The 24140-nt window shown below is 39.6% G+C and overlaps 1 protein-coding gene across 3 annotated transcripts in view; it reads right to left on the bottom strand.

The window, feature by feature from the left end:
• AIM1 (absent in melanoma 1) overlaps positions 1-24140 on the bottom strand; it is a 227428-nt gene that overhangs the window by 11662 nt on the left and 191626 nt on the right. For all 3 annotated transcript variants that reach the window (XM_018053108.1, XM_018053109.1, XM_018053110.1), the window contains 9 exons: positions 16906-17032; positions 14707-14742; positions 13860-14017; positions 12839-12965; positions 12598-12743; positions 4142-4268; positions 3910-3942; positions 2645-2757; positions 1540-1669 (listed from right to left, as the gene is read on the bottom strand). In XM_018053108.1, coding sequence (XP_017908597.1) covers positions 1540-1669; positions 2645-2757; positions 3910-3942; positions 4142-4268; positions 12598-12743; positions 12839-12965; positions 13860-14017; positions 14707-14742; positions 16906-17032 — 997 coding nt within the window. The remainder of the gene's footprint in view (positions 1-1539; positions 1670-2644; positions 2758-3909; positions 3943-4141; positions 4269-12597; positions 12744-12838; positions 12966-13859; positions 14018-14706; positions 14743-16905; positions 17033-24140) is intronic.

A 24140-nucleotide genomic window follows, 5' to 3' on the forward strand; every position in this document is an offset into this window, starting at 1 on the left:
ACCTAACGATTTTGATTATGTCACAGTTAAAACATATGTTCTTAATAGGTATAAAATGTACATTTCCTCATAATCAAAACTTAAAAGAATATCAGTGCCAAAAATTATGTGAGCGTATATGTACTAAGTTCTGGCTGAAGGAAAACATTTGAAAGCTTTACATCTGAAGTGGGTTTGTTTTTATTATTTTTAACAATATCTGTAGGTAGCTTTAGAACTCCAGGCAGGTTAAATATCCAGTTTTTAGGTTTTTTGTTATTTGTAAGTTAATGAATCTTACCACATCATCCCATATTCCACTGCTACTATTTTCACATCTCAAGAAAGGTCAACATTTTTGTTATATGAAAGGGCAGGAGGAGATGAGAAAAAGCCAACTCACACATATGTTCTTTCTACCTTTAACACTAAAAATCACCAACTGCAAGCTTTTTATCAGCTACCAAATACTAACATGTTTCCCAAACTGTCAGACCCCAGAGACTTTTAACATCTGAACATTATCTTATAGTTTTGTTCTACTGAATATTGCTTTGTGTCAAAATTAAAGATTTCTGGTCAAAAAGGAGCACTATAATATGGATTAGACATACATGATAAACTGGGGGAAGTAATTTGATTACAAATCTCTAAAACAACAGAATAAATAGATTTTAAAACTATAAGGAATTTCTGTAAATCAATAATGACAGAAAACTAAAGAGCTGGGAAAAGGATATAAGTAGGCAATTCACTGAGCAGAAACCCAAGTGACTAGTAACTAACAATGAGATAATACTGTCTACCCCATTCTTTCAAAGTGACAAAAGTTAGAATGTCAGAATACTCAGTAATCGCAATGATACCAGAAATAGGAACCCACATGCACTGCCGGCCACAATGTAAAGTGGTGGAATTGGGTAGTACTTAGTGAAATTGCATACTCGTGCACATGAAATCCAGTAAATCCCCGTGTAATCTATGTTCCCCAAAGACTCCCTCTCAGGGTGATCCATTATGCTGTATGTACATCTGGTTATTGACTACGTATTGTATGTACATATTACATCATGTACACACATTAGACTCTAGATGTACATACAGCATAATTGATGACTCAAACATTTTTAATGTAAGTAGTTATGTTTATAACACAATGAGAACTATAGCATAATACTGTATATAAAATAAAAGCCTTTATACATATTTTTATAAAACATACATTTTATAAGAATATGAAGCTGTACCCCAAACACATTAGAATGGGTGCCTGTAAAGGGAATGGTATAGACATAGGGGTCAGGTATGAAATGGAAAAACAAGCCAGAGGGCCTTGAACTAGCCCATGAGAGTGCACCAGGACTGACCCAACACTGCCTGCTCCTCAAGTCTGAGAAAACAGCAAATGAAACCAATTTACATTTTAAAGATCTTCAAAGAGACTTTGTAATTATTTTTTTCTGCCTCCAAATTGTCCATGAGGACGTCTACCTGCTGGTGCCCTTGCTCTGACTCAGCTTTGTATCTCTGTTAGCGCTGTATTCACCCTGACGTACTTACAACATCTATAAAACGAAGAGACTTGAAAGTTGCTCCAGGTTGGCATCCCATTGCAGACAGCGAAGGATAGTGGCCTTCCTCCAACACGTACTGATTACCAGAGAAGTTTTCTCCATCGTATGCAACCCAGCTACAAAGGGAAAACCACACACATGTACAGTGTATAATCTGAGTCTTCCTGGTCTAGAAGTCTGATTTTTAGAGGTAACCTGCCATTCAATAAACACAGTGCTTCTTATGGCTAATGGTGTTCTCTCTTCAAAAATATCTGGATATATTTACTGCATTTCATCTTGTAGCAAATGAATAATCATAGCAACTTTGCATTTGGGAAATAAGTTTGTTTTTCTCCATGAAGTGATTCATGCTTTCCCCTTTCCACCTTCCAGCATTCCTTGCTCCTCTCTTGGTGCCACCATTCTACTACAGGCCAAGGTGGTTTCGCCAAGCCCTTGAAGCTTCTCATACACTAATCCTCAGTGTATGATTAAAGGCATTACTAACACTATTATTATTATTTGACTTAATTCTTCATCACCTTTTGCATAGATTGCTCTAAAGGCTTCCTGATCCCATCTCCTGGCTTGGACTCCTTGTTTGTCCCGTCTTGTGTATCCTGTGGTGTCTGTCTATGCTCACATGCTGAGGGAAGTCATCATCTGAGTCCACCCTCCCTGTCCAAAGTCACTTCCCCTTCCCCAAATACAGAGACCACCCTCTGGTGTGCCCCTCATCAGCACTCCAGTCCAGCCATGCACTTGCCTAACATTCAGAATGCCTACCCTCCTACCCACCTGTAAACAAATCTACCTTGGGATGAGCCTTGGAGATGACCTAGAATCCCTTGACAGATGACAGGAGAGACCTACAGTGCTAAGAACCTGGTCCCAATCCCACTGCACAACGAGGGGATGATGTTGAACTCCCGCCCACACTGATTGATGCCTGTGTCCTCTGATGTCCAGCACCCAGTGCTCTAAAGTATACTTCAGTACTCACTATTTGATGGTTTTATAGTGCCAAGCATCTACAGGTATATTTATGTGCTGGTATGAATCCTGTTTCCCACACTGATTGGGCTCTTCCAGTCCACTGTTTTGCTTACCTGCCTCCTAAAACTCTACAAGACTTCGTAGAGAATGAATCATCAATTTGACTTATTGTTTCTCCAAAACATTGACTGCAACCTTGAAAGTGTGGTTCCGAAAACAGGTGAATCTTTGAAAAAAGTAAACAGAAACAAGTAAAATTATATTCCTGAATATATTCATTCAGCCTTTGAAATGACCAAACACGGCCTGTTAACTTTTGTTACAGTAAACTGGTGTGAATTTTATAAATCCTTTAATTTTCTGTATCTATATTAATGATTAATTAGAAGTATTTTGGCTGCACCATTCACGACTGTTTAATTCAGAGTCATCAAAGAACAGTCCAGCAAGAGAGGCAGCTTTCTACAGAACATCCTACCCTGTCCTAACAAGCTGTGAGGCATTTTAAAGCTTTATTGTGGCCAAAAGTAATTGTTGACAGGTCTAACATTTATAAGAAACTATATTTTGGAAACATGTAGTACAGTTTTCCTCCCTCAGTGGAAGTCACCTGCTGACTTGTTAGACTCTGTGTATGCCAATAAAGGAGGCTACAGTCGCGTTTGTGACTCTGTAATTATGGCCGTCTGAACACTTAAATTAAAAAGTCTTAAATAAGGAAATTAACACTTCAGTTGATGTAGAGTCAGCACTCCAAAGGCTTAAGTGAGAGACCATGTAAAAGAAGCCATATAAAATGTCTAATGCAGACACAGCAAATATGAAAATATATTTTATTGTTTACCACAATAACTATATGCTATTGTTTGAAATACTAATCCCAGTATATTAATATAAATAATCCACTGTAATATAAAATTTAACTTTACATATAAAAACATTTTATAAGAAGTATTTAGATATAGGTCAGTGTTATCAATTAAGCCTTGCGTGATCAGTTGCTCAGTCATGTCTGACTCTTTCTGACCCTATGGACTGTAGCCCATCAGGCTTCTCTGTCCATGGGATTTTCCAGGCAAGAATATTGGAGTGGGGTGCCATTTCCTCCTCCAAGAGATCTTCCCGACCCAGGGATCGAACCCAACTCCCTGCATCTCCTGCACTGGCAGGCAGATTCTTTACCACTGAGCCACCTGGGAAGACCCCTAATTAAGCCTTACTGTAAACTTAAATCTAATTTTAAAATACAGTTATGCTTTCAGGCATAAAAATGGGTAAAACTAACAATATGTCCCTAAACGTATTATGTTTTACACATAAATTCAGCTTTTCAATGGAAGGTTTCTAATTATTAAAAACAGAGAATTTGTTAAATTACCTGATTTCGTCTCCTTGGGCCAGTGAAAGAATCCTAAGAATTTTTAAAGAGAAAAGAAAAGGAAATGAGTAGGGTAGACATCTTGAAAGTTTTTTCTCTAGATCATTAACAAGTACCATTAAAAATAACCTCAGGATAGTTTCTATAATAAAATGTTTCATGAACCAGAAGCACACATTAATGGAATCCAAAATTCAGGCAACTGTTCTCATAGAAAAATATAACTCCTTACCAAACATATGGGTTGAACAGAGGAGATCTTACAGTTTTTGCCTCCCCAGTCCTCGAAGCTGGTATAGAATCCTTTATCCAGGATGTACTGTTCTCCTGTGAAGTCAGGATTTTCATAGGCTACCCATCTAAAGAAACAAAAGCACTGACTCATTATAGTTCATAGTCTACATTTGTAATAAATCACACATTTGGGCAAATATGTATCATAGAGCAACTTTCATTTGTTTTACTAATTAGTAATCTTAATTTTTCTTGCTCTCCGTTGATCTTTTAGGAGCAGATAATTTGTAGGACAAATCAAAGTGGCAAGAAAAAGAATATCTTTGCATGAACCTTTTGATGTTCTCGCTTACCAAATCCTATTCCCTGAGAAAGCTCCAATAAGATTACTTCTCTATATTTCTGATTCTAAGGAGACAGTTTGGACTTTCAAGAAATAACCTGTAAAAACTCTTCTAAGAAACAACTAAGGATTCTTTAATGTTGATAACAAAAAGTTATCTTTCCAGAAAGATATTACAGAAGTTCTGTCTCATTACACAGCAAATCACACTGGGGGTGGGTGGGGGAAGCTGACAGAAAAAAAAAAAAAAAGCTTTAAATAATCATAAAATAGCTAAATAATGAACATTTTGTTTCAATCAGGATTTCCAACATAACACAACTACATAAAAAGCAAAACTGAGCAAACTCTCAGGAAAACTAAGAAACAATCTCCTGGAATGTTTTCACATTTTTTATCTTTTAAATGATCCACACTCAGAGAGGAAAGTCAACAAAACCACCTTATTGATGCTGTTTCCTATCCAAAGATAAAGTCCTTGAAGGGAAAAAGAGTTTTTCAATTCTGTTACATCCAAGAGATACTCAATGTTTCCCCCTCAGTTAATTCACTGCCCTGCACTGGTCCTCTCACAGCTTAAAGGAATAATACCTTTATGCCTATGGTACTTTCCAAAACACTTTTTACATCTGTTCTCATATTTATTCTTCTACAAAAGAGAACAAACTTGACTCCACATTAAATCTGTTCCTTTAGCTCTAACCTTTGTGCTCTGTTGCCCACGCTTAGTCATGCTGGTGCGGCACCTCCATAAAGGAATGTTGCTTATACACTGAAATATACATCATAGTTGATTCTCAAGACTCTGACCTTTAAAGGTGTAACACTTTCCCATTCATATAGAGATAAATAGCTCTAGAACAGAAACGTATAGTTGTCTTGTGGAGGCTTATAGGAACACTGTGACTGGACCTACATGGATAGCTGCCAACAAAGGGTCACAGTACCAACACATTTGCAGCAATCCTCCATGCCTCCTTCCCTTTTAGAGTAAAAGCAGCCTGAATTCTAACTTGGTGATGGTTCTTTGGGACAAAGATGGCCTACCATCTTCTAGGTCTGCTAGCTTTCTAAATAGAGTAGCTATTCCTTGCCCTAATGCCTTGTCTGTCAATTAACTGGCCTGTTGTGTGGCGAGCACTGTGAGCTTGGAGTCAGTAACAGGGAGGGACTGTTTTTCACATGTTACAGAAAGGAAAACCTAAAGACACAAAAAAAATTATTCATTTAACAGACAGGTCATTTACCATGTGTGCTGGGATACTAGGAACGCAAGGTGAAAAAGATAAGATTCTTGCCCTCAAAAGTTCAGAGATGGGTAAGAAGTATCACGTGGAATTATTTGTTGCTGTTTGTTCTGAATGGGATGTGACCTGTCCAAGGTGACACAATCAGTTAGTGGCCAAGGATGAATGAACCCTTGTCCAAGGCTCCTGAGGCTCACCAGGTCTCATTTCTTGACCTGAACTGCCACCTACCCTGTAAAGTATATTTTCATTTACTATTCTACTTAATACAGCCCACATGCTTCACAATTAGAACAGATTATAACTTATCTAAAGGGCTTGACTTAAAAACTCAAGTACAGTTATTACTTGGAAATAAACAGCCATCAAAGAGAACACAGCAAAAACCTCAAGTGATAATTAGTTATGACAGCTAACATCTGGACTCACTTCTGGCCATCTGAATGGAGAAACTGCTATAAGCACTAATCACAGTCTATTTCAGAAAATACTGCTCTCCCACTTCAGAAGCTCATTAAGCAATTTTTTTTTTCATTAAGCAATTTTAAAACTATATTCTCCAACACTGTGAGATGAAGGATTAGGAGGCTGGTTCTAAATATGGTCATGACATTAACTTTCAGATAACTTTAAAGAGATCCCTTAACCTTTGTACAAGTCTGTATTTTCGTTTTTAAGTAAGGGCATTGACCAGGATCCCAGTGCTGACAGGGTAAGGCTGTACAGCTCATGGGTGCCTGAGTGTGTGGCCTCTGTTCACACAGCCGTTGGCTTAGTCATGAAGAGAAAAAAACAGAGGGATCACAGAACGCTGCAGCAGAGGAGGAATTTCCACAGAGCAAGAAAATCTACAAAAGCCAGGACCTAAAAAGAAATCAAAGAGGTTACGACATACCACAAAAAGTTCTCCTGACAAGGCTCTGGGTCCATAGCAAGTTAGAGGCACAGAAGGTTAGAGGGTCAAGAGGCTTAGAGTCCTTTTTGCTTGACTGTTTGACTTTAAGGTTTGAAAGGAAAACAGCCAGTGAGGAGGGAAAGACAGAAAACTCAGGAGACAAGTCGAGCAAGCTCTGAAAGACACTTCAGCCAGTGCTTTTGTTGGTGTTTGTTTAACAAGTGTGGGTACTGTCCTTCCCTATAAAACTAAAATATATTACTTATAGGAAAACACCCAGTCCAGGTTCGATGAATGAGACAGGGTGCTCGGAGCTGGTGCACTGGGATGACCCAGAGGGATGGGATGGGAAGGGAGCGGGGAGGGGGGTTCAGGATGGGGAACACGTGTACACCTGTGGCAGATTCATGTCAGTGTATGGCAAAACCACTACAATATTGTAAAGTAATTAGCCTCCAGTTTAAAAAATAAATTTATTAAAAAAAGAAAACACCCAACACTGAAGTAAACCTTTCTAACTCACTGAAGTTGAAACAGGAAACCCATTTATTAAAATGTCACTTGAATTGACAGTAGTGTTGTTTTCTTTCCAATATGCAGCCCCAGATGAATCACCCATGAATATGGGGGTAAAAAATCCAAAATTCATTTCTAAGATGCTCTGGTATATCTATCATCTAGAGTCTATTTATAACTTATACCTGAAACTGTTAGGAAGAAAACTCCTTCCTGTCCTTGCTTAAGCACATGTGAATCAACACTTCTCTGTCTACAAGATTGGAAGGGGTGGAGAGTGGGCAAGTACGAACAGATCTCAGCCTGCTGGGATCACTGCTCAGAATTTAAGGGCAGCAGTGCAAACCTGCCCTTCTGTTGAGTCAAAACAACAACACTTTTTGAAAAAAATCTGGACTCCAGAAATATTTCATTTTGCTCGTTTTTTAAAAATTGGCCCAGTTTTCACTAGTTAAGCAAGAGGACAGCATAAGAACTAGGAAGTGATGAGTGGGGATGTGTAAAGGCAACTCTTCTGATGTTTCAACAAGAAATGAAATGTAGTTCCTAAAACCTCTTCTGCTGGATTCCCGGGTGCCCTTCCTGAAGGCTGTTCTCGGTTTCAGAGTCACTAATAATGAGTTTACCACCCAGGGAATTGATTGCGCATGTGCCGCTGGCACATCTCAACCTTCCTGTCCTGCAGGGCTCAACTCCCGTGCTACCTCCTCCAAAGTCTTCCCTCTGTCCAAGCTGGAAATTCACTCCTCTCCGCTGTAGGTCCCCAGAGCACTTAATCTTTGCATCTTTTGTAGCAATAATTATGTTTTATATAAATACTATAACTTCTTTGAGGATACAATGCTTTGCACATAATAGACCTCAATAAATATTTGTCTAATGATCAACTGAGTGAAATATGAGGAAGCAGCTGGCCTTGGCAAACTGCAGCACTTCTACAACCCAGAATGTAAAAGGAAGTGGCTGCGTGTGTGTGTGTGCGTGCACATGCACGCCTCCTTTCAACTTCCCCCGGTAACAAAACCCAACTGCTGCCACCCAACCGAAAAGAAAAAGCCTAAGCCGGGAAATGTAACTAGAAACGACTAAAAATAGAAACATAAAAGCAACATTTTATAAAGGAAACAGATTTTAAGTAAACAAGGGCTGGGTGAAAAAGAGACTGGCTCCAGGCACAGTAATTCTACCTGTGCTCACAGAATAATCTACATACATGCCCGACGGGAATCCACCCAGCATCCTTTTGCTTCCTCTGCAAGGGAGTATGACTGGGCTCTGACTAATGGACCCAACACACCTGGTGAGTATCAAAATGTTCAACTGTTTCCCCATACTGAGTTGGTCATTGTATATTCTCCCTCTAAATAGTTTACTTTAAAGGCAGTCAAAAATACTATATAGCCACAGCAATATTTCAGATGACTTCTGAACACCATACCTTTGTCTATGGAAGATGCTAATACATTAGGGTTCCAGAACAGGACCTAGGAGAAGGCATTTCCTGCTAAGAATGGAAGCCCCAGAAGTTACTGTGTCATTCTGCCAAGATGGTGCCAGAAACAACAACCAACACAAGAATTTAACAACATGACTAACGCTAAAAGCATATTACATTGTAGATGCATCTAAAATATCCAGGGCGTCTGTGGAAAGTCTCTTGAAATACAATATAGAGTTGAGGTTAGAGCGATTCATATAGCCTATGTTACTCATGCCATAAGAACCTAATACCAAACACTTTCAACAGAACCAATGTCGATTCCATATGACCATTTAAGAATATTCTCATAACAAATTATAACTTACATCAGCCTGGGTCATAAAAATAACCATATAGCTCACTTTAACAGACATCTGTTCCTGCCAATCCAATATCTGCCTCCACTCTATCTGATGTTCCTGGGGAACCCCTCAGCCCAATCATATATAACATGCCCCCATTGTACTGACCCTACATCTCAGCTCCAGAGCTGTGCATGTATCATAGGCATGGCCTTCTCCTTGGCTACAGTAACTGGTTCAGATACATCCATATGACCTAAGTGTACAGAATCAAAGTCAAACCTGGAACCTCTGTGGGAAAGAGAAGCTTTCCACTGGAAGCAGTCAAGAACAGAAACCAGATGCTGCTGCCACAGGCCCCAGATAGAAAGTACGCTTTGTTCTTGCTGTTTAGTCACTAAGTTGTGTCCAACTATTTACGACCCCATGGACTGGAGCCCACCAGGCTCCTCTGTCCATAGGATTTTCCAGGCAAGAATACTGGAATGGGTTGCCATTTCCTACTCCAGGGGATCTTTCCAAACCAAGGATCAAACCCATATCTCTTGTGTCTCGGCAGGTGGATTCTTTATATTGCTAAGCCACCAGGGTAGAACAAATGTGACTCCATATTTAATCCATTTATTCCACCTTAGCCTTTCTGTTCTCTATTGCTTTTGCTGCAAGTTAATCACTAAAGGGATGCTGCCATAGCTTAAACATAATGGCCAACTTCTGGGAACCCTGCCTCCCACACCCAAGTGTTAACCTAGAATACTTTTTGTTGAGCTCACAGGAAATATCCTGACCAGGCCCACCTAACTGCAGGAAAGTAAAAATTAACATCCCCTGGGGAGTCTGTATATCCCAGGGAATAATTGCAACAATTTATTGTCCTTTTTACTGCTTCACTTCCCCTTCTATGTTCTATAAAAGAAACTAGCATACAAACCCCAGCAAGATGGCTCTTCAGGACACAAGTCGAAGACTAGTCTCAGTCCTCTGGCTTTCCAAAAAAGTCACTATTTCTTGCCCTAATACCTCGTCTCTAGATTTTTTGGCCTATAGTATGGCGAGCAGTATGACCCTGAACTTGGTAACGAAAAGACCTGCCTAAAGTAAAGCCAGCATAGCAAAAGCCCAGTCAAGAGATGGAGATCAAGTTCTCATACAGTGTCTAAACCCCTGTACCATCAGGACTTTTCAGTTATGCATGCCAATATATTACATTTTTATCACTTATGCCATTTTAGTTTGACTTGTAGCCGCTTGCATCCCAAGGAGTCTTGACTAGTCATCTTTCAATAAAAGCTTACTTCAGCATTAGTAAAGCACTCAGTAGCAAATTCCAGGTGCACTGAAACAATTATTTTTTATGTTAAAAGCCCATAAATGAACCCACCTATATGGTTAATTTATAACAGAGGAGGCAATAGTATATTAATACAAAGGGGAAAAGACTCTTCAATAAATCGTGCAGGGAAAATTCAACAGCTACATAGAAAAGAATCAAATTGGACTACTTTCTCACACCATATAAAAAATAAACCCAAAGTAGATTAAAGACTTACATTTAAGATCTGAAACCATAAAACTCCTAGAGGAAACAGGCAGTATGCTCTTTGACATGTCTTAGCAATATTTTTTGGATATGTCTCCTCAGGCAAGGGAAACAGAACAAAAATAAACAAAAGGGACTACATCAAACTACAAACTACATCAAAAAAGCTTTTTGTACATCAAAGGGAACCACCAACCAATCAAAAGGCACCTGCTGAATAGGAGAAGAAATTTGCAAACAACATATCTGATAAAGGGTTAATATCCAAAATAACAAAGGACTCATACAACTCAACACCAAAAATCAAACCATCTGATTAAAATATAGCCAGAGGACCTAAACAGACATTTTTCCAAAAGGACCTACAGTCAGCCAGTAGGCACTTGAAAATATATTCAACATAACTAATCATCAGGAAAATGCAAATCAAATTCACAATGAGATATAGTCTCACACCTGTCAGAATGGCTACCGTCAAAAAGGCAACACATAACAAGTGTTGGCAAGGATGTAGAGAAAAGGGAACCCTTGTGCACTGTTGGTAGGAATATAAATTGGTGCAGTAACTATGGAGAACAACATGGGTTCCTCAAAAAGTTAAAAATAGCACTACACAATGCAGCAATTCCATTTCTGGGTATTCCTCCAAAGAAAACAAAAACACTAAGTCAAAAAGATACAAGGACCCCTCTATTCACTGCAGCATTCCATATCCAAGACATAGAAGCAACCTATATATCTAACATAGATAGATGTAGTGTGTATACACATACACACACACAACGGAATAGTAACCCACCATAAAAAGGAATGAGATTTTGCTATTTGCACAACATGGGAGAACTGAGAGGGTATTATGCTAGGTGAAATAGACAAATACCACGTATTTATATGTGGAATCTAGGAACAAAAGGAACAAATAAAACAGAAAACAGTCGTAGATATGGAGAACAGGTGGCCGCCAGAGTGGAGGGAGGTGGGAGGATGAGTGAAATAGGTGAGGGAAATTAAGAGGTACACACTTCCATTTACAAAATAAATGAGTCATAGGAATGAAACGTACAACATCAGGAATATTATCAATAATTACGTAGCATTTTGGCATGGTGACAGAAGGTAACTAGACTTTTCATGGTGATCATTTTGAAATGCACAGAAATATTACAGCACTATGTTGTGTACCATGAACTAACATTCTGTTGTAAGTCAATTGTACTTCAAAAACAACAAACAAACTCATAGAACAAGAGATCAGATTTGGACTTATCATGGTGATCATTCTGAAATGCACAGAAATATTAAAGCACTATGTTGTGTACCATGAACTAACATTCTGTTGTAAGTCAACTGTACTTCAAAAACAACAAACAAACTCATAGAACAAGAGATCAGATTTGTGGTTACAGAGGTGGGGAGTGGGGGGAGTTGGATGAAGATGATCAAAAAGTATAAACTTCCAGTTATAATATAGATACTGGGGATATGATGTAGAGCATGATTAATATAATTAATTCTGCTGTGTGCTATATATGAAAATTGTTAAGAGAGTAAATCCTAAGAGTTCTCCTCACAAGGGAAACATTTTTTCTTCTTCTGTTTTGTATCTATGAGATGATGTTCATGGAACTTATTCTGGTATCATTTCATGATGAATATGCCATTACACTGCACATCTTAAACTTACAGAGTGCTGTATATCAACTACATCTTAATATAACTGGAAGAAAAAATAATAGGAAATATAATAGAGCAGGTGTAGGACCATAAGAAAATCAAATGGGACTTTGTCCCAACTTCAGATTTCTAATGTTAAATCACTACTATTTGTGTCTGATCCTAAGAAATTCATGAGTTCTTTTCATGAAGAATGACAAGGGAAGTGAATCTGTAGATTTCATAATGCAACTCAAATTCTGCTCCAATATTATATTACATATAAAAGATACTATATGAGAAAGATTTTAAAAAAGCAGTTATAAAAATATTATAGCAGTATTAAATGGCTAATTTAATGTTTCATTTTTGAGATATGTACTTATTGAGTGTCTACTCTGGGTCAAAGACTCCATTACTTTAACACAAATCAAAGTGAAGCTCACTATTAAAATCCCCATTGGGTTATTTCACTTACACTCCACTCAGTACATTAATAGACTGTGTCTTCACTCCGTATCCAGTCTCCTTTAAATTAGCAACAATTCCTAATACATCAATACTGGAACCTTTGGATCCAAAGTTTTTTTCACTGTACATTATCATGTGAGCATTTGAAAAATCCTGTTGAGAAAAAAAAAAAAATTCAAAATTCAAAGACTAGCCAATTATTACTCAAAAATGCCCAAGTATTACCCATTAGCTTTTCTGTAACTTACACCTAATATAGGTCGTAAAGACTGCAGTTCTCCACTGTAGCCTCCCCAGTCATTCCAGTCCTTGTATTCTCCTTCTTCAAGCAAATACTGATGACCTGTAAAGCCAGGCTTCTCATAAGCAACCCAGCTACAACAGAAAGAACATGAAAGAGTAGAAATTTTCAGTACTGTTAAAATATCAGTGTCACTGACACATGTAAATAGCTATAGAGCTAGACATGGACCCATGCATTATGACTACTGGAATTCTTCCCTAGCATTTAAGAGATTAGTAGAATGGCCTCCCTGGTGGCTCAGATGATAAAGAATCTGCCTGCGATGTAGGAGACCCGGGTTCAATCCCTGGGTCAGGAAGATTCCCCTGGAGAAGGGAATGGCAACCCACTCCCATATTCTTGCCTGGAGAATTCCATGGACAGAGGAGCCAGGTGGGCCACAGTTCACAGAGTCACAAAGAGTCAGACATGACTGAGCAACTTTCACTTCACTTCACCAAGAAATTAACCTAAGAAGTATATACCAATGTTCCTTAAAGGATTATAGGGAGGCCAGCATGTATGTGTACATGTTTGTCTAAGTGTGTTTAAGAACTGACTCAAAAGAACTTTAACAAATAAAACTGGATGAACTTTCTTCCAATAATAATTAATATATTGTATATTTTGGGCTATTTATAAGCCATTTTCAAGTGTAGACTTTAAAGAAAATATGTACGCTCTATAAAGTACAGAATATGATCCTAAAAAATAGAAAGCAAACTAACAGTTCAATCATTTGGAGCATAATATCAACAAACAAGATTGTAGATTTGATCAATCTAGATGGCCCAATTTATCAGCCTTGCGCAGCTGACTGATCCCAAACCAGCCCATCAAATCCAGGTCACAACTAGCCGAAGAAAACATGTTTATTCACTGCACCCTGCAATCTGGAATGCTATCTTTGGGGGAGAGAGACCATGTTTTTAATGTTAGTAAAGGGAATAAAAAGGAATCCTTACAGGTCACTCCTGTCTACTTACATGCCTCGTAGAACTTTCATAGATCCCACCGATACAAAGGACAAATGTTCATCTCCAGTGGTTTCTTCTGTTTCACCTCCTTCCATGATAAACCTACCCATCTCTGTTTCCAGCTCCATACATTTTCCTTCAAAGAAAGGCTTTTCATAAATAACTACCTATAATAGAAATGAGATATGCCAGTAGGTTGTAAGAAGTTAAATATCTCAATAGCTAAGCACTAAATCAGTCACTTAATATCAGTAAATCCTGGAACACAAATTTTATAATCACATTTTTAAATTAACTAAATAAAAGTATCTTGTAATATAATTTTAAAAATCAGAATTTTTCTCCTGCTGTGGTATAGCCTAAAGCCAAGGTTCAAAAGACAGATGGCACAATTGGTTTTTGTTCAATGTCAAGAACTGATATTTAGAATTTTTCTCAGGCCAAACTAACGAACCAAAGTATCGTTGTTTTAAAAATGAAACACACTGTAGATCAAACTGTGTGTCACAGATGTGCAAAGCAGAACTAGCAGAAGGAGAATTTTAGGGTAGGGAGAACTTGTCTTGAAAAGTAAGGTTTTTCCTTTCAGACAAGTAGCAACAGGCCCTGCAGTTAGTAAATACAACTGCAAATTACAGCTTAATACAGCAGTGAGCCTTCTGAGCCATGGCTGCACACACTGTTCGTGCTAACGCGTACGGTCAGCATCGCCTTCCACCTGAAGGGGATGGCATGCATAAGCTGGGCAACTCCCGCTGACTGCAGTTATGTCTCATGGAAGTAATACATAAAATCACGCAAGTATTATCTTCATGAAGATGGAATGGGAGTAAAATTCTTTAAAAATGTACCTTACCTTAGGATCTGTAGGGAATTCAACTTTACGGCCACCCTGAAAAGAAAAATGATATTGTAAGAATAGTGGCTTGTCGCTGATAAGTTACCATTTGCTATTACCCATGGCAGTCGGTGATAAGCCACGGAACCACACAGAACAACTACATTCTGGTTTGTTTAACTGATGTGGAGACAGTTCTAAAATTGCGAAAAATGCAGGGAAGATATGAGGAAGTCTCACAGAGGCGGTCTACAAGCTGAATCTGCATGGTATCTGTGCTTTTTAACCAAATAGGTGTTTGGTGGTTGTTTTTTAAACTCAGTAAACTTCTCCCCAAAAGGCCTATTTCTCACTTCTCTTAAAAAGCAGTCTAAGATTTTACATCTCTAGACTCAAATTCTCACAGTCAGCAACCCTCACCTTCTGTGTTTATTAACCCTGCACTGGGCTCGCCCTCCAGCAGGGATACCAGCTCCACTTTGCCCGTCTCCACCTTTTCCGGGCTTCAGCTCCCGGGTCAGCCTGTTCACGCCTATTTGCTGCCTGGCCCTGGAGGCATTTGATTTTGCAACCTCTGGCTTACAAAGCTGTTGAAGTTCACTCAAGTTCACAATATGATCTGAAGGGCTCCTGAAATAATTAGGTAAATTCTTAGATAAATTTAAAACATCCCATAGAGGATGGGTCTATGAGGGTTGCTATATGTTTAGAATAAAGAAATTTTAATCCAAAAATCTTACTAAAATCATAGAAGAGGTGTCACACAGAAGTATTAAATAAGGTAAGAGTTTAAATCAGCAGTGGGAAAGTCAGAAGGCTTTTTTTTTTCTTTTAAGATTGTTACATATATAAGTGAAAAAGTATAACCAAAGATCTCGAATACAGCAAATGAACTATAATTATAAAGGAATGTGGCTGATTTTAATCAACAAACCAGGGATCATACAATCAACTAAGTATCCTTTTCAAAAGGGATCCTTTTCGAATTCTGTGAACTTTACAACTCTGTAGGTCATCATTAAAAACTGCCTTCAAAACTTGAGGCAATTCTTTTACATATTCAGAAAACTTACAAAACTTTACCCTTCGAAAGAGGATTTAATTTTAGAAAAAAAGCCCAGAATTATTTGCATGAAGACAAGCAGACATTTAGATAATTAAGCCACAACCTGTGGCAGGAGGGATAAAATTAAGACAAAAAATTATCTTCCTAACTTTCTAATTTGTGTCAAACTGACTCAGAAGACAACCACAAAGTGGAATTTCAAGAACATGTCTGTAACAGGCGCCTCACTCATGCTGTACGTGTTTAGTGAACACCTCCTATGACACAGCTCAACATGAAGTCAAAACAGGTGCATCTTGGAGCCTTCCAAGGCTTAGAGTCTCGCAGAAGAAACAGAGAACCAGGCAAAATACAGGGGAAGGAAGCACGGGATCCTTCCTAAGGGGAGGGCTTTGGAGGACAACACTCACCTGGACATCTGACTCCAGGGCCCCCAGTGCAGTCACCCAGCCTGGCCTCCTGTCATTACAGCAAGCTGGTCCTCAGCAAGCCCTACCCTTTCCCAGCTCTGACCTGGCTCATGCAGTCTAACTCTGACATCGCCATCTAAAATAATCCTGCTTGGTTTTTAAGATCCACCTGACTTATTGTGCTATGCTGTGCTCGGTCACTCAGTCGTGTCCAACCCTTTGCAACCCCATGAACTATAGCCCACCACTCGTCTGCCCATGGGGATCCTCCAGACAAGAATACTGGAGTAGGTTACCATTCTCTTCACCAGGGGATCTTCCCAACCCAGGGATCGAACCCAGGTCTCCCACATTACAGGTGGATTCCTGGGAAGCCCTGACTTATCGTGATGCTCTCCTAATCATCCCCTTTCTCTAACACCTACAAGCTGGACTTTGTCTGTCCTCCTGATTTAACTCTTCACTTTCTCACTTCTCACATCTGCCCTGGGCTGAGCTGTGCACACACATCAGTGCCTCTGCATGGCCAAGAACACCTATGGACTTATCCACATTTTTTTTCCATCTGTAGCAACTATCAAGTTATCCTTTCTACTATTTCTATCTAGCAATAAGTCCCATCCTCTACATATTTATCTTTTAAAACTCTGCTTTATTGCTTTAAAGTCACATCCCATGAATTATCAAAGTCAAGCAAAGAATTACTGACTCTAAGAACACATGATCAGATTCCATCGTTACCATTTTCAGTGGCCGCATGGATCCAATGTATGCCTCCTCTGTATCCCAGAAGGATAAGTCAGGGTATTCACCAGGTTCCAGGATAAAAGGGACACCCTGAAATCCAGGCTCTTCATAAATCAGCCATCTAAAGAAGTACCAAGGAAGAAGCAGACAATTCATCATTTCTATCAGTGGAACACTGCACCCCACAGATGAGAGAGGACCAGAGCAGGGGAGGATGTGGGTCTGGATGATGTATGGGTGCACTTAGTAGAGCAAAGTTTGGCTCCAGGAGGAATAGGCCATTATATGCATCTCTTGAGCTTTTATTTGTTTCCTTGGCTTGGCTAGCTTTGTCCACTGATTTTACTTTCTATTATGAACTGTTTCAAAGTTTAAATGTCTGTTACTTCCAAGTAATAAAAGTAGTTATCTTTTGCACTGTGTATGTATTTAGAGAGGCTCCAGCCAGGGGATTTCACACTTTAATAGGTTATATCTCATTTGTAACCAAAAATAGGATGTTCTACCTAATCATCTGTCATAGTATCAAAAATTAGGAACAGCTAACAAATATCTAGAGCTTACAAGGAATTCCATCTTATCCTTAACAACAATGCTACAAGTAAAATATACAGTCCCCATTTTACAGGTGAAGTTAAACTGCCCAAGGCCACACAGCTACAAGTACTAAATGCAGGGCTGATTCAAGCTGACCCCAAAACCAAGCTCCTAGTCATTCTTGAACAACAGTCTTTCTCATTCCAGAGAGTGCACTGAACATAATTTCTGCTTTCACAGACGCTCAGGATCATGACTGGGAGCATGACTTAATGCACAGTGATGTCTGTGGGGGCTCTCAAAGTCTAAAGATTGCTTGTTCCCAGGCCCAATGCTTTTTGAGTCCTTGGAATTGATTTTTATGGTTTTTCAATACCACACCCTTCTATCATGCTTGTCAGCTGTCACTTCTGCTGTGGTTAGGCAACCAGAAGCCTCACCCTCCTCTAATGTGCTGGAAACCAGGAAACCAGAAAACCATACCTCACATGAACTGTCTCTAAGGACTGTGCAGTCTTATCAATTTCTTGCTTCCTTGGAGGGTTCTGGTGAAGTTGCTGTTGCTGGAGAAGTGACTTCTTTATAAAAGAGATGGTAATATACTCTCTTGACAAGCAAATGTGGAATTCTTGGTGATCACTTATACTCACCAATTCTTTATTAGTCTTGCTAAAGCATCCTAGCTGGGCTAACTGTGCCAAGTTCCCCAGAGCACAGGCCACAAGAGGAAGCTGGCTGTAAAGGTAATCTTTTACCTACAAAATGATTCTGATTCTCCCCTCTTTGCTTTTCTCTTGTTCACAATTTTGGCCCAAGGGCACATTTTTGGTGATAGTTTCTGTTACAGATTGTCCTGGATAAATCAGTAACTTCTTTAGACTTACTAATTATACAGGGATTTATAGTCAAAATCCTACTGGAGACCTACCAATACACACATACACACACACACAGTGTTGAGAGGCTGTGTGTGGTGTGTGGGTGGGGGAATCAAAACTAATCCACAGTGTTAAAAGTCAGCATAATGGTTACAGAGATGACTGGGAGGCAGCAGGAAGGCAGGAACAGAAATGCAGACAGAGAACAGACTTGTGGGCCCAGTGGGGGAAGGAGGGGGCGGGACAAATTAAGAGCCTAGAGTGGACACATTCTTTACCATATGTAAAGCAGGTAGGTGGGAAATTGCTGTATGACACAGGGAGCTCATCCCAGTACTCTGAGACAACCTAGAGGGGTGGGATGGGGTACGGGGCTGAGAGGGAGGTTCAAGAGGGAGGGGACACATGTATACTTCCGGCTGATTCACGCTGTTGTAGGGCAGAGACCAACACATCATTGTAAAGAATTATTCTCCAATTAAAAATAAATTAAAAAAAGAGAATGCACTACATCTTTTTTTTGGAGCCCAAAGCTCTCAAACGGCACATCACACACTGATTTCATGCCCTAGCTAAATAACAGCAGTTTATTATAAAGTGTGCTATTCGGCCAATAACAAGCCAAGGGCCTTGAGGTCTGACTCTTCACAAATGAACAGTCTGAATTTTTTATAAACACAGACGATGGCTCATCAACAAGTGATTCTGAGATTCCGACATGGCGCTTACTGAAGTACTCTTTCATTAAGCCTTTTCTTCTATGGTTTGCGTTCTAAGGGTATGTATTCATCTGCTACTAAACATCTCATTTTCCTTGAAGCATATAGCTTAGTCATGTTAACACTTATATAAGGAAGGTAATCTGGGATAAAGAGGGCTTTGTCAAAAAACCTGAACACATAAACTGGCAAACCTGAAGACTGCTGTTCTGTGAATAGTGAATTCTGAGGGCCTGCTGGGTAACTCAAATAGACATTTGTGAATGTGGGTGGACTTTGGAATCTGAAAACTCATATACAGAGTGTGATCCTTTCCTAAATTCGATTCCATTATTATTCCATTATTATTCCAAGATACATTATTCACAAGGCCATCAGGAGATCAACTACCTTCAGGCAGTGTTATTTCATTTTCTTTTATTTTCTCATGTATTCAGCCTTTGCCTATATTATGAATAAACTGTATGTCTATGCTGCTGCTGCTGCTAAGTCACTTCAGTCATGTCCGACTCTGTGCGACCCCATAGATGGTAGCCCACCAGGCTCCCCCATCCCTGGGATTCTCTAGGCAAGAATACTGGAGTGGGTTGCCATTTCCTTCTCCAATGCACGGAAGTGAAAAGTGAAAGTCAAGTCACTCAGTCGTGTCCGACTCTTAGCGACCCCATGGACTGCAGCCTACCAGGCTCCTCCATCCATGGGATTTTCCAGGCAAGAGTACTGGAGTGGGGTGCCATTGCCTTCTCCGTATGTCTATAAAGTATGAGTTTAAAAAAACAATAACAAATGTGGCTTCCCTGGTGTCAGTAGTAAAGAATCTGCCTGCTAATGCAAGAGACGCAGGTTCGATCCCTGATCTGAGAAGATCCCATATGGCCGCACAGCAACTAAGCCTGTGTGCCACAACTGCTGAGCCTGTGCTCCAGAGCCCAGGAACCACAACTGCTGAGCCACATGCCCTAGAGCCTGTGCTCTGCAACAAGAGAAGCCAGTGCAATGAGAAGCCCTGGAACCACAACTAGAGAAAAGCCTGCAAGCAACAAAGATCCAGCACAGCCATAAATAGGTGAATAAAAATATTTTTATAAAAAAAAGTGTATACATACAGAGGAATACTGTTGAACTAATGTTGAACTAATAACAATGGTCATCCATACATTCATGAAAATCATTCATGTAATTACTCTTTCAGAAACACCCTCTGAATCAGACAAGAAAAACCGTTCTTATCTCGTTCACTTGCTCTTAAACCAAAAACAGTTCTTCCAGTTGGATCCTGTCTTATTCTCTAGATATGGCTGCACATGAATGTTGGCTACATATAGAAACCAAGGGGATAGTCAGAAGATTTAAATATGAATATGCCAGCTTTGAGGTTATTCAAACAAGAGCAGGCTCTGAATGTCAAGGGGGGACTGGTACCTTTACAATGGAGAGGGGTGGGAAGCATCAGTGTAACCGAGCAATCAAACTTGGTTTGATTAACACAGCATGAGTATGTGTCACTACCCATAGAAGTAACATCCTTGACAAAACCCTTCCATCTACATCTGATTATACATGAAGACCTAACTGCCTGTATATAGAAATTTCAGGTGACAGAAGACCAAGTTAAATGATACCATGAAGAAGCACTCAGAAAATCAAGACTATGGCACATACACTAAGCAGCTGACCTAAATTCTTCAAAAACGTCAATGGCATGGGAAACAAAGATGGGGGTATTTAAGAGATTAAGAGAGACTTTTCAAAGAGATAGGACAACCAAATATATGAGCCTTGCTTGGATACTAATTAAAAACATCTATAAAAGACATTCCTGAAACAATGGGGAAATTTTATTTATGGACTAATGGGTAGATATCATCATGGCCATATTGAAAATTTCTCAGGTGTGATAATGGTAGCTTTGTAGGAAAATGTCATTATAGAGAGATATGGGATGAAGCTTATAGGAATGAAGGGTCACAATACCTGCAACTTACTTTCAAGTGCTCAGAAAAAAAGATCAAGCAAACATGGCAAATGTTAACAATTACTGAATCAAAGTGGAGGGTATATGGGTGTTTGCTATCCTTTCTACTTTTGTGCTTATGTCTGAAAACTTTCATAATAAAAAGCTGGGCTTCAGTATACTCCATAAGGAAATATATGCAGTGAATATTAAATAACAATGAAAAAGAATAAGTACACATATACTCATCAATGTGGGGACTCTCAGAAACAATGTGGAGAAAAAGGAACAAGCCACAGTTCCTTATTTTAAAAGTTTAATAACATTTTTATAAATTTAAAAATAGTGCAAGGACAGATACTGTATGGTGACACTACAAAACAAGGGGCTGAGAAACACACAAAATTCCAGAGAGGGATTGCACATGTGGAGAAGTTGGGGGGTGGGCACAGGTGCGCTATGCTGGGTGCTGCAGCAATGTTGGTAATGGTGAGGTTCTCAGTTGCGTGATGAGGGGCTTGTTTGATTACTAGGCTTCATAGTTCACATACCTACATATATTTTAATATATCAAGTATTTCATGTTAGCATTGACCAAAGAATATGTAGCTATTTAAAAAATGTCCCTTGACTTCAGAACACCTGCATTCTAGTACCTGTTCTTCTGACAACTAACCCTAACAACTAATCCAACTTGATAAAGTGGCCAAAACCTGTCTTCCTTGACTAAATGATGGTGTTGGAACAGATGTTCTTTATGCTGCCTTTGAAGTCTTAAAATTCCTTAATTTTATTTATTAGAAATAGACTCAAGATAAGATACACTGTCACTTCTGCAAGGATGGGCGCTGGCATTGCCGGCTGCTTAAAGACAAATCATACTCAACACAATGTGAGAGGAAAATTGTGTTAGAAAGTTCTCATTTTCCCAAATAAGAAATTAGCAAGTAACACACTGGGTTTGATCCCTGGGTTCGGAAGATCCCTCAAGAAGGGAAAGGCTACCCACTCCAGTATTCTAGGCCGGAGAATTCCATGGGCGGTATAGTCCTTGGGGTCGCCAAGAGTCGAACACAACACTGCCACTTTCACTTCACTTCACTCTGAACGTGTGTATGTGTAGAAAAGCCTAATGCAGATTGAACAGGCCCTGGAGTAAATCTCGTGGAATCTGAAGAAGCACCCCTGCACAGCGAAGGCTTCTACTCCATCAGCTCACAGGACTGCTGCACCAACAGAGGCAGTGTCAGCTTGAATGCTTGTGATCAGCTGAATTCTCCCAACCCATCAAGACTCCCCTTGGAGATCTGTAAAAGTACTACTGACCTGGTACCAAACTGACTGAGTTCAATGAGCCCAAACTCTGAACTGACATCTAAGGCAGCTTTCTATTACCCTGATGGCAATGAATAACCAGAAAAAAAGTGTCTGCCACCATGCAAGCCCATTAAAATGTGTAAAATATGACTGATTTGTAACTACCACCTGTAAGAAGACCAGGTTAAACTCACTGTCAAGGTAAGAAATGTTATTTAATGGTAGCTCGTTACGCTTCCACATAGCCCAAGCCTGAGTCATGAAATCATCTAGACATAGAGATAAAAATATGATGCGTGTGTGCGAGCTCAGTCACTCAGTCATGTCCAACTCTTTCCAATCCCAGGGACTGCAGCCTGCCAGGCTCCTCTGTCCATGGAATTTCCAGGGATGAATATTGGAGTGAGTTAGTGATATTTCTCAGCCTTAAATACTTTGAGAAAAAAGACTTATAGGTCTCTTTGATGTTGAAAAACTCAAAAGCAGCAAGAGATGAAGAAACTTTTGTTTAGATTCCACCTTTTCTTCCTAATCTCTAAATATAAAAGTGCCCAAAGCTCAGATGACTTTCCTGCTGTTTTTAATTTATTTAATTAGAGAATAATTACCTTACAATAATGTGGTTTTTGCCATACATCAACATGAATCAGCCATGGGTATACCTGTGTCCCTCCATCCTGAACCCTCCCCACCCTATCCCTCTGGGTTGTCCCAGAGCACCGGCTTTGGGTGCCCTGCTTCATGCGTTGAACTTGCACTGGTTGTCTTTTTTACATATGGCAATATACACGTTTCAGTGGTGTTCTCTCAAATCATCCCACCCTTGCCTTCTCCCGCTGAGTTCAAAAGTCTGTTCTTTACATCTCTGCTCCTTTGCTGCCATGAATGTAGAATTGTTGGTACTGTCTTTCTAAATTCCATATATATACATTATATACAGTATTGGTCTTTCTCTTTCTGACTTACTTCACTCTGTATAATAGGTTCCAGGTTCATTCACTTCATTAGAACTGACTCAAATGTGTTCCTTTTTATAGCTGAGTAATATTCCATTGCGTATACGTGCCACAACTTCTTTATCCATTCATCTGCCGATGGACATCTAGGTTACGTCCATGTCCTAGCTATTGTGAACAGTGCTGTGATGAACACTGGGGTATGTGTGCCTCTTTCAGTTCTGGTTTCCTCGGGGTGTATGCCCAGCAGTGGGATTGCCGATGATATGGCAGTTCTATTCCCAGTTTTTTAAGGAATCTCCACACTGTTCTCCGTCATGGCTATTTCAGTTTGCATTCCTACCAACAGTGTAAGAGGGTTCTCTTTTCTCCACATCCTCTCCAGCATTTATTGTTTGTAGACTTTTTGAGGATGGCCACTCTGACTGGTGTGAGAAGATACCTCATTGTGGTTTTGATTTGCATTTCTCTAATAATGAGTGAGGTTAAGCATGGAGATCTCATCCGGCATGGGGTTTAGATACCTTCTCCATGCCCATGACTCCAGATTACATCTCCAGCCTCCCTAACCCACCTAAGATTCCAGTGTCATGTATCCAGTCACCTTCCTGACCTCTTACCTGAATGCTTGCATGGGAAGTTGGCATCTCCCATTTAACCTCCAAAACAAAACACCTGGATTTCACTTCCCCTCCCTGTTTTTTTCTATTCCAGTAAATGCTGTGGTCCCAAACCCTGGACATTTCTCTGCCCCTCATACCCCACCTAAAATCTGTCAACCAATGTTGTTGGTTCTGTCTTCAAAATGTATCCAGAATCTGACTGTTCTTCTACCACTACCATCACACCAAGTCACCAAAACACTTCT

Source organism: Capra hircus, chromosome 9 (assembly GCF_001704415.2).
Source record: "Capra hircus breed San Clemente chromosome 9, ASM170441v1, whole genome shotgun sequence".
NCBI classification, from domain to species: Eukaryota; Metazoa; Chordata; class Mammalia; order Artiodactyla; family Bovidae; genus Capra; species Capra hircus.